At 35.6% G+C, this 12,178-nt stretch overlaps 1 protein-coding gene across 1 annotated transcript in view; it reads right to left on the reverse strand.

Moving 5' to 3' along the window:
- Positions 1–3,662: 3,662 nt before the first annotated feature.
- The window catches only part of lmo1 (LIM domain only 1), a 29,151-nt gene continuing 20,635 nt past the window's right edge, over positions 3,663–12,178 (reverse strand). The window contains exons 3-4 of the mRNA XM_088934839.1: positions 6,190–6,315; positions 3,663–4,135 (exon numbers count right to left, since the gene is read on the reverse strand). Coding sequence (XP_088790965.1) covers positions 4,030–4,135; positions 6,190–6,315 — 232 coding nt within the window. The 3' untranslated portion in view covers positions 3,663–4,029. The remainder of the gene's footprint in view (positions 4,136–6,189; positions 6,316–12,178) is intronic.

Here is a 12,178-nt window from a genome sequence, read left to right on the forward strand (position 1 = left end):
TGTTTGTACAGTATATGTGGTTTTCAAATGCTTATGTGTGAAAGCAGTTGTGAGCATGAGATAACAACCTTCATTTTTGCAAGGTCACAACTGAAAGCACATTCTGTTGTGATGCTTTTGTTGTGTTATGTTACATGTGTTTTTTTCTGCTATTTTTTTTCTAGAAAATGAGCATTCACTCATACTCCTGCACAGAGCCTGATTCTCTTTGGTATAAATCAAGCCAGTAGCTGCAATTAAAAGGTACTCTTATGTGGTATAATTGCTGTCTTGCTAATCCTTTATTTGCACACCTGCCGGTGTTTCTGAATTTTTAATGAATATTTAATTAATGCACATTTGATTCATTTGTTAGTAGATTGCTTCTTTGGTCTGCTTCCTGCTGAAATAAGTGTCTCAAGAACATCTCATGTAGTCATAACCAGACTAACTTAATAAATCTACAGTACATAAGTCCCAAGAACCTTAGAAACATTGCAAACAACAACAACCCATTTTACTCATTTGGTGGTTTAGCATCTTAAATAATAAATGAATAAGAAACTAAAATGTTGTCTGTTTATTAAGAGGGCCCAGAATGTGGATCTCAACTACCTAGTATGCTTTAGTTTTATTTCCAAACCTTGTTGCTTGTTCAAAGAATTCAAGCAAGTTAGCTAAACAATACCTTCCCTTTCTAAATTTATATACTTTTATAAAATACCGTATTTTATGAGTTATTTTCTAATTTAGCATTATCATTGCGAAACCTTTACCAGTAACCGAAGACTCATTTTTCTATTGTTTTCTGTTTCAGTTCTGTCTCCCCTTTAATAAATTGATCAGATTGGCAGTTCTCCAGGTAATCTGTAGGTACTGCTCCCACTATAAAGGAGAGCTGAAATATTCTAGTTAGGAGTCCATGAATAACATCTCTCATTCCCTTTAGTAGGACTGGGAACATACCATTAGAACCTGGTGAATGCTTGGTTTTTACTCACCCTATCTGCTGCATAAACCCAGTATAAATTAAAATTATCCAAGACCAATTGAGCTTGTTCTATAAGATGGGACATCTCTTTTGATTTCTTCTGTTGTAAAAACCTCTTTGCAGTATTCTTCTAGCATGGTAACTGTACTCTATAGTTAGCATATTCCATCTTTAATCCCTTATTGACTTTTAACTGTTTATTCTGTTTTATACAGTATATCTTTACCGTTGTAGTAATACAAGATGCAATTTTCTTCTGTCTCAATTATAATATCATTCTTCAGCTCAGCCAAAGAATCTTTAAGTCTGGAGCCTTTTATACAGTCTTTAAAGTACTCCTGTCCTTTGAGTTTGTTTCTTAATAATAACATAATAACATGAATAGTCTGTTTATCTGCAGTATTGAGATTGCTAATTTAGTTACTAAATTACTATTTCAAGGCAATAGTAAGTTATAGGTAATAGTAAAAGTTTTGCATTATTGCCTAACTTTTAAATTTAGTTGGCATTCATCTCTTAATTTCCTTTCAGTTCGACTATATAGCAAGCTACATCCTTACACATTGCAGAATTTTAGTGAAACAGAAAAATCAGCTTCCACATGCTGCCGAGTAGTTTTGCAAGCCTTTCAAACAAGTTACATCACTGCTGTACAATGAGCTTCTACAACAGAATCGTTATTCTGGGAGGTTGCGGTCACTGAGCTGTGGAAGAGAAATCCATATGGTAACCTTAATTCTTGGGTCAAAGACCTACAACTAATGAATCCCAAAGTATGCCTTGTGTTTTTGACAGCAACAACTGCCATACTTTTAATACAGAATAAAATCACAAAAGAAAATGCTCAAGCAGCCAAAGCAACCTAAGCTGTATTGCTCACACACACCAAAACTGGACTTGTGTCAAACACTTGACCTCAGTCCTCATTTTGATGTTGAAGCTGGGGATAGGACATTCTTTTTTTCCCCCCAAATTTGAGTACTGCTCCTTACAAGGATGCACACAGATTTTGGGAAGAAAATGGTTATTTCCATAACATATATTATGTGTACATTTATTTAACACATTTAGATTTTTTTTATCCACTGTGTTTGATTCTGAAATATGTTATTTTTTTTAATTTTATTTGCTGCCATAATTTAGTTTCTGCTCTTTAAACAAAACCTTGGTATGCCTCAAAATTTGAACTGCTTTACTACAGAGGTCCCCATGCACTAAACAAATTGTGATGCCAAGAAATTTCTAAACTTCTGTTCTGTTGTCACAATTTAAGAGTCTGGGGGTGCACATAGAAATATATATATATAAAGATAGGAAAGGTACAGTAAGGCTAATACCTATACTATGGGGTTTATTTTTAGAAATTGTTAAGCAAAAAACATTATCTCATAAGTAATTCTTTGATAATTATTGATCCCCCTTTTCATCAGGGGAGTAATACATGTATATATTTAAAGTATATTCCTATTAAAGTATACGCTTAAAATCAAATGACGTAGATCTACAACAAATTCACAGTTGTATTATAAGAAAAATGAGAAGAACCAGAATTCCACTGTTGTAGCTCTTATGGGATTCATTTGCGCTCCTATTACAGGACCACAGACACGTCTGTCGATTGCTTTCTGAATCCTAGATCACACATCTTCCCAGCTCATCCCACAGATCTGGAATTTGGGACACCCATGGCTCGACATTTCCATCCCTAGAGAAAGTGATTGTTACGTCAGAAGCTGCAAGACGTGCATTGTTCTGTTGGAAAGTTGTCATGTCAGGTCCCAGAACGTGATCAGTATAGGGCCCTGCAGCAAGGTGGCCATCAATCACTACAAGTGTAGGTCTGTTGTGACTAGACTGTCCATACCAGACCGTCACATTTGGACCTCCCCTTTTGCTTGGTGTGTTGTACATAGCAATTAGCATATCTTTCTGCCTGTTTTCACCACACTCATAGACATCCATTAGGGGCTCAATGCAAAACCTTGAATCGTTGCTGAAGAGGACTTTACTGCCTTGCTGGAGGGTCCAGCTGAGGTGATTGGCTCCAGCCTCCAACATAACAAAGGCACTAAGATGCCTTTCATGAAAGACAGGGTATATTGACTTCTTCTGATGTTTTCCTTCCTGATTTTTTTAGCAGATTTGAAATCCACCATCTTATATCTCATCTTTGCTCAATAATCTCTCATTTAGGAGGTGACTCATGCAACAGTCACTCAAGTGTATCACGGTCACTCAAACTTGGGTTGCTAAAAACATTTAATTGACATCTATTAATCTGTATATTTTTCTGAGTAACATGCTTGCATAGAGTGATGTTTATTTGAACCCTGAGAACCTGAGGGTCTCCCTGATGAATGCATCTTGTTTATCGTTTTTGGTTGCGTGTACGACAGTGGTCAACACTTGTCAGTCATATTACAAGTTGCAGTTTAATTGGAAATAGATCATAGTTTTAAGCACTGCCCTATCAGCCAAATCATGAGCCATTTTGAATTTGTAGAATTTCTAGGTCAATACTTAAACACTTAAAAGACAGATTAAATATAAAACCCAGTTAAATATTGCAAAAATACTCTTATTTGTGGGGAAAAAAATCAAGCTTTCAGAATTGAAATGCTGCCAACATTACAGTCTTTGTCTGGTCCACACTCATAAGTATCTTTTTTCAAAGTACACCAACATCACTGTGAACATTTAAGAATCTTTAATTCACACTAGTAATAAAATTGCATTACATTTTTCATAAAATAAATGTTCCAGTTTATATATACAGAAAAAACAGACTGTACAGACCCTTCCAGGAGCCATACCCAAAAGGGAAAACAGACCTCACAAACATACAGGCAATACAGTGCTCAGCTAAGCAGGCACAACTGTACATCTAACTTGTAACTGCTCAGTATGGGGGTGGGGAAGAGGGCAAAAAAAGTATGACATTTACAATACAGTCCTTCGGGACCAATAAGGATTAAAAAGTATTGCAGGCAAGCAGACAGACGCTCTTCACTTGCAGTGCCTTAGAACATCCATCCAGTGTGGGTTCAGCACCCAAGCAGCTATTGAACCTGGGTTTCAAAGCTTCCATTGAGCTGGCCTTCCTCATAGTCCACCTGACAGAGAATCATGTTGTTCTTTAGGAAAAATTTATCCCCAACGCAAAACCTGAAATAAAAAGAGCACATGCTTTTAAAAGACACAGCCAGGCGGAAGACCGGCTTGCCCCCCCACCTGAAGAAGAGACCTTTATTTTCTTTCATAAAGATGTCACTGTGTTGTTAACACCTCTCCTTTCTGTCCACTTGCAGCTGATTTCTCATACTGTAGGTTGTAGTAGTTGGTGTTTTCTATGCAATTATTACATTCTCTTGGTTGGACTGTATTTTGTTTCCTAATGGTCTATTGTACGAAGCCCCTTTTAATTTGACCACGAAGGTGCTTTTTAAATAAAATTCATTGTTGCAGAAGTTATACTATTTCAAAGCACGTAAACAAGAGGCCTGGCATCAGGCGAAACCATGCTCTCACTCCCAGTCCTGGCACACTCATCACATTGGTTTCCTAGGAAACAGGCCACAGGGCCAGTGCTCCACACAACAATTTGGTGCCAAAATTTTAAATGCATCTTTTTTCTCCTTTCTCGTCCAACCAAACTGAGGGGGAGAAAAAGTTCCAATTGCTTTGTTACATCACACAAATAAAGCTTTTTTTGAAAATAGGAAAACCATTTACATTCCCAGCCCTCCTATTTATTGAAAAGAAGTTAGTTGTATAAATGATTATATACTGAGAAGCATTAAGAATATAACAAATGAGTACTGGTGTTTATAATGCCTCTCGGTATATACAGGGGTATATACAGTAGCTGCTCATTAAGCAGTTGAACTAAATACTAGATTGATGTGGTTTGTTTTGTGAATTTTGCCACTGTAATCCCTGAACAGCAGGAGCAGTGCATGCAGTCACATTTTAAAGGCTGTTCAACATGTGTTACGATATACATTATGCCTGTAAAATGGAATTTGGACATGCATCACTGGGTGGAGAACACTTTGCACTTTTCTGCACATTGCAGTGCCAAAAACTGACCTTCTCCATCCACAGACAGTGAGCTAACATCACAGGCTTGTAGCTTGAGGACAGAGCTCACCCTTGCAATATGTAGAGATTCCAGATTTCAATTACAGACTGCGACAGGGGAATAGGAAGGCAAAGCTTCTGTTGTGTATTTGGTGCAGTAGGAATGTCACCGGGAAAAGGGTGTTAAAAAGAGAACTCTAAACATTTTTTCCAGATGGATTCCTTTGCTTTCAGGTGAACACTGAAATGTTGGACCCCGAGCTGACTTGACAGAAATGGGTTTCAAACTTTAGTAATGTATTAGGTTTGTAACATGCAAGATTGTATGTAAATCCTTAAGCCAGTTCAGTTTGCTTAGTATTAATTTCTAAGTGCTAGCATGAGCCCACACATACTGTATGTGCCTCGTATAACCCAGTGTACCTTTGTTACGCATTTACCTCTTGGTGCGTTATACAAATATTTTGTTCAGCATTACTGTAAACTGGATCCTTAGAATAATGTATTTTAGGGGCAGCTTTAGTGCTGCTGTGGCTCACATTGGCATCACAGTAAAAAATACTGGAAAAAAAAATCCAAAATCCTGTAGATTTCAGGAGAAGCTGCATAATATTGTGAATGCCGAGTCCTAGTGGTGAAGGTTTCATGAGCTTTCTCCATTGGCTAAGAACTTCAGGTTATTTCAGCTTGTATAATTCCATTACCATCTGCATTCACCAACTTTCTTCACTCATTTTTTGCCACTATTTGCAGTCTGTTTTTTAAACTTTCAAAGTTTGATCCCAATCATTATCAATCGCTTCCCAGCTATTTTAATTATTTTATACAGTCAGAACAAAAATTATTTTTTTAAAGGTTTTCCAAGCTTTTAATCCCAGAACTAGACCAAAGTAAATAATGGCTTAAAGCTACAAAGTGTACCGTTTTAAACACAATATAATAATGAAATTAGAACACCCAATAAAAGATGACACTGGCTGAAATGTCAGAGTTGACTACTGGACAATAACTGAAAAACATTTAAAAACCTTTTTCTCTTTTAATATAACTAGGCTAATGTTTGAGTTGGTTGCCATTTCGGGATAGCATTATAGATTTCAAAAGGTCATCTTCCACAGCTACGATGTGTTTCACCTTACCTCTGGTTACAAAGCTGACAGGCAAAACAGTCCAAATGGTAAACATTATCTCTGGCTCTCATCACCATTTCAAAGGCTGGGATCAATTTACTACAGGCTGCGCAGTTCCCTGTAGTACCAAAGAGCCTGAAAAGCAAAGATCCAAAATAGTCAGGTACCAAGCTGAGTGTTAATAACATTCTGAGAGTTCCCGTAATTAAAAAAAAATAATGCAGTACACAAATCTGTCTTGGTACACACATGATGTTTTTTTTTGTTAATGAGGGTACAAACCTAGATGTTAATTCTTTGCTAATGATCTAATTAAAGTTATCACATGGCTCTAATCCCCTTCTTCAAAGAGTTGTTCCTTCCACATTGCAAAAGAAAAGAAAGTGGGTCTGAGGCAACCAATTGAATTGTTTAAAGTTTTTTTTTCTTTAAACCAATATAACTAATGAGACTTAGCTTGTGCACAATCCAGCTGGATTTTACACAGGGGGCTACATTCTAGAAGGTAGTCAAAAGTTCAAAAGATTCATGTACTAAGAATACTCTTTTCCAAGACGGTAAAAACACTGAAGGCTGATAACTTTGGAAAGGTAACAAAATGTTTGGCAGCTCCAGCATGCATGCAGAATGGACACTGTTAATTCAGTTTCTGTTTAAGCATTTAAGGTAGAAGCCAATCCATCAAGGTTACAAACATTGGTTTCACAAGGCTGTAAATACCTTCCTTTACTTCCAAGCAGGGGAAATTTAACCATTTTCCTCAGAATTTACCAAGGGACTGACCTTATGTTTAATTTGAAGAACTTTTATCACAGATCTAGCATGCACGTTGTTCTAAGAATTATAAAGAAATCATCCAGATTAAAAAAAGAGGCAAAAGTGATAGCTGATTGTCATTTCAACAAAGGTGAAAAATGTAAGCAAAGTTTTAATCTACAGTACAATGCAAGAACAGTTCTCCTCCTTTAAATGCATCTTATGTACTTTCAGTTTCTTAAACCATATACTGTATGGTTGAATATTGTTAAAATGAAAGTTATATAAAGTTAGGAGACAAAACCAAATTTCTGGAAACTCTGCAATTAGGATAAAGTTTCACTTACACCCACATTATTGCAGTGTCACCCATCTAACAGTATGACGTTAGTGTTTGTTTTAGAGGTTGTCGTAAACAAATTAGTAGTTCTATAACAGTAACACAGTTAGATGTGATTGTGCAGTATGAAGGGCTAGAGAACACAAATGGACTTTTACCAGGTTGAAAATCTACTGAAAAGTACAAAACAATTTATAATTGACCTGTAACATGTTGATAAATTGAAACATGTATGCACACAAGTCCTTCCTCACAAAACAGATCATCCACAGTGCATACAGTAAGTTATGGTCACAGCCTAAGAATCACAGTTGACTATTCTTAATTCACAAGCAGATACATTTGATCAATTCAACCGTCTTCCAACAGAATCTTTGTTACAGTACACATCGTATAGGACTGACACATGTAACCTGATGGCTTTCACTCAGCTGCAGAATGTGTATGTTTTTAAATGGTCTGTCATCTTCAGTTTTTGCAGGTCTCAGCAGCACTTTCAGCACTGACTCAAGTCTTCAAAAAAGCATCACCAAACAACAGCAGCAGATATTAATATCTTGGCAAATATTAACTGCATTTCAATCTAACTTCGTTTTCCCATCTACTGTACTTAAATAGTCATATTTACTCACATCAGGATCATTACAAAACAACTTCCCTTGATGTTGAACAGTGAATCAAAAGGATCAACATTGGGGATTGTATAAATATGAAACTCAGAACGGCTTGTCATTAAAATTCCTGTTTATAATTGGCCGTTCAAATTATATGCTTCATTCTTTGGGGTAAATGTTTTGGTTGAAGGTACTGATCTCTAGGACCCTTATAGTTTAAGAAATTTAAGTTAGATTTTTAGTATCTGCTTGTATTATGTTTAGAATAATAACTTTCTTGTGGAGCTTTTCAGTTAAATTCTTCCATGGAGGATTTTTTTTTCAAAGAATCTGAAATGCATGTACCGTATCCTTGCTGTGGTTATCTATGATTATTACAGCTCATGTCCTTCACCTCTTCCTGTATTTTACTGTAGTTAAAAATACCTGTCAAAAACATTGACATGCCTGTTTTACAGGTTGCAGTCATTTACTTTTTTTATATAAATAGCCATAGCATAGTAAATGGGATAATTTTTAGTTACAGATGAAGGACTTTTTTGCATAAGCCAAAAAATGATCTGAGGTCTTTAAATTTATTTATTTATATATGTATATATGTATTCAGTATTTTTAATTTCTTTGTGTTGATGCTCTATTATTTTTAAGTCAACCTTTTGAGAAGTATTCTCCTGCTTTCAATGTTCAGATCATTTTAGAATATGAACTTGCATGGATTCAACAACCATAAAAGATAAAACTAAAGCTACCCACTCATACTTCATAGTCGTCTGTGTTATATGAGCTTGTGTGAAAGCAAACAGTTGTCTTTTGCTAGACACAACATCTATGTTTTTTTATGAAATTCAAAGCTTGCAGGGGTTTTGGCAGACAAAGGAACATGTGAATGTAGTACTAAGCTGTAATTTGAAGTAATCAATGGTAAGACTAAGCACAACCAAAAACGTTTGTAAATGTTGTGATATTGTTTTCCCCATTCATGATCAAAATGTTTTAAAGCTATTAAAAAAAGCTTCTCTCTGTCTAAACATTGCTTAACATTTACCATAAATTGAATATTAAAGCCTTAGCCCTAGAGAGGAATCAAAACTTTTAATTTGAAGTGAAGAGCCCCAAGTGCAAGATCAACAATAAAATCTGAACTAAAAAACAAATAGAATGTAAGAGAGGCACTTTACACAAAGATGTGGAAGTATGGAACAAGATGCCCATCCTCACTGTCAAAGTTAATACCCTGCCATTTTCCCCGAATTGGATGAATGGCATCCTCTTATTTATAACTCATGTCCTTAAAATTCAAGTGTTAAAAAACACTTTGTAACTTATTATAAAGGTGTTTCACAAAGAAAGGCACATTTACATTTATTTTAAAGTGCATGTTATTTTTAGACATTCTTATACTGTTTGTCCAATTTTTAAAATATGCACTTGTAAAAATTGCTCTTATGTTTGTAGCTTATGAAAGAGTTCAGAAGTAATAAGTAGCAAAGATCCTTTAAGGAGCCCTTCTTAGTTATGTGAAGGGATTCTCATCAATCTCAAAGCAGTCAATTCACTTGCATTACCTTTAGGTTACAATTGAGACTAGTATTTCTAATGAAACCTTAAATTCTGCAGCTTTGTAGCTCATCATTTAAGAGCTGTTACTGTAGGTGAGTTATCTTTCCTACTAATGTAAAACAAATGAGTTAGAAGAAGCAGTGACTTTTAGTATATAAATAATATTTTAGTGAGTGTTTTCCCAGTAATTTATTTCCTCAGTTTTTGAACTGATCATAAGAAAAAAGGAAATTCCCTGAAATGTCTTCCAATTTAAAAAAAAGGACGAGAGTGACAATCCTTAAAAACATCATGGGAATATCCACTCCAAGCAAACAGTTGTATTTTGTAATTCTTCACTGCAATACCATACTTTTTATTAAGAAACAGAACCACAGTGCATAGTCAGATTTTTCATGTTGGTTAAAGATGTGGTTGTTTTTTTGGAGCAGTAAGATAGCTCCAAAAATGGCAAATCATTCCCATTTGGTCAGAGATGGTCAGAGAAAAACATTTAGACATGCAGTAGGCCTTTTGAGTTGAGTTTAATTTAAACAAAGTAGGGGTCCAAACCCAAAGCTATCTGCATTTTATACCCCCCCCACTTCTTCTGTCTAAATCTATAAAAAGAAAAATGTGGATTAGCTGAGACAGATGTTCACTAAACTGTTTGAACAAACAGCCCAGGCAACTTCAGAAAGTCCTCTAATGCTTCCATCACCTGCTTGTCTTTGTTCACGTTTCTTTGTGAACTTGCTCCAGTGTTTCGTGTTGAAGACCTGCATTTCCATACCTTTGAGGATTATTTCCTTTTCTATGTACGCAGGTCTGTCAAATTAAATGTACAAGACTGTGATTAATGGAAAGCAAAGTTTTGACCTCTTTTAAGCATTAAGATGTCTGTTTTTGAAGATATAACGGTCCCAGGACATTCTAAAACCAATGCTTTTTGAGAGAGCTATAAAAGATTTTCTAGAGTTCTTGCTGACTTGAAATCATACTAAATTTAAATGCAGTAAACCCATCTGGCCCTTATTTTGTTTCTACATTCTATGAGGCAACAATAAAATGCTCTTGTTGACATCTGACAATACCACAAAGATCACAAGCAAAAAGCCTGCTTTATTGCCAATAGAACAGTTCTGATTTGACTCAGAAATCAGGGTATCTGCAGTGGAGTAAAAAAAATAATTTTAATTAAAAATTCTTAGCTTTGATAAGTGGATGACTAATCTATTTCTTTTAATATATTTAATAGCTACAAGATAAAACCATTTCAGGCCCTCAGTCCTGGCAATCAAAAGCATGACAGGTTACTCAACCTTGTATCACTAGGTCAGAGAATTCGCAGCCCAGAAATATGAAACAGCTAATTAATCTATTGTTCTCCTCAGTAATGAAACAGAGTGGCAAAAATACTAATAACCTCAGCTTTTTATTAAGTGAATTGAATGTCAAGTGGATTCAGAAACTTCAACGTGATGTTTAGGCAACATTTCCAGTCTGCAGCAAATGTTCATTATGTACCCATGTTTCTGAAGGACAAACACACAAGGAGGTGCTCTGTACAGCCTCTCATAATTAATGTGCACATGGCAGTTTTCCAAAAAGAGGAAAAAAATGCTTTTGATCCACTCGCCTGAATTTAATGAACTGCCAAAATATAAAGAAGTGTAATACTACACAAGGCTTCAACTTGTTCCTGAAGTGAGCAGATGCATTTCCCCAGAATCACAAAAGAAGCCATGAGGAGTGTAAAATGTATAGTTGATTTCACAACAAACTCATACATGTTGGAACATTTCTTGTAAAATGCTTGCATGCCTAAGAGGCTTGGCAACTCCCTATCTGCACAGTAAAATCACACATTCTCTGACTTTGAATAAATGGTAAATACTGAGGGGCATACAACTTGAGTTTGAAAACTCAGGTAAAAACACAGAGTAAGAAATCATTGCTTTTCCAACCCCAGAATTAAGTAAACTGTAAGAATAACTTTTCCTTTACTTCTAACACACGTTACTTGAATAATAAGCTCATTCTGCAACAATTTGAAATGTAAGACAAACTACCATTTTTCACAAAATGCCCAAAAACACAGTGTAAATTATGATGCTATATTGTACTAAGGAAATCGCCTGGGGTATATCCACCTGTTTAGAAGTATATTTAATTTAATTGCTTTCAAACAAACACTGTAGCCGATCACTTGCTTCACTGTCAATCACAGAGAGTGGATATTTTTGTCCAGTTGGCTAACTAAACACAGGCCAGGTATTACATACGTGAAATGTCTTGCATGGAAAATAGATTATACCATGTACTTGGAAGTATGGGCAAGGTAAATGCTCATTAACAAGCCCACTGTACTGTAGTTAAGTGTCAGGAGAGGTCTAACACGTAGTGGCGCTTTTTTTGGAACATATCTTAAGCCTTTAAGTCAATGAATTGCCAGTCTACATTTGAAATATGTAATTAGCTGGACTTTGCAAATCCCTGGGTGATGTTCCTTGAGAGCTACATCATTCCTCCAGTAGATGCTCGTTGTGCTGTTCAGACTTTGTGATGTCAGAAGGGTGTGACAGTACACTTATATTAAATCCAGTTTGAAGAACTATTGGCGATTCTGAATATGTGATTTAAAAAAAAAGTTGGTGATTCCAAATTTAAATATTAAAAAACATGACTGAATTATCTTTGCCATTCTAGTGTAATGTTGGAGTTAGAAGTATATTTAGCTGTGTATGTC

The sequence above is a fragment of the Atractosteus spatula genome, chromosome 16 (assembly GCF_055471065.1).
Source record: "Atractosteus spatula isolate fAtrSpa1 chromosome 16, fAtrSpa1.hap1, whole genome shotgun sequence".
Taxonomy (NCBI): Eukaryota; Metazoa; Chordata; class Actinopteri; order Semionotiformes; family Lepisosteidae; genus Atractosteus; species Atractosteus spatula.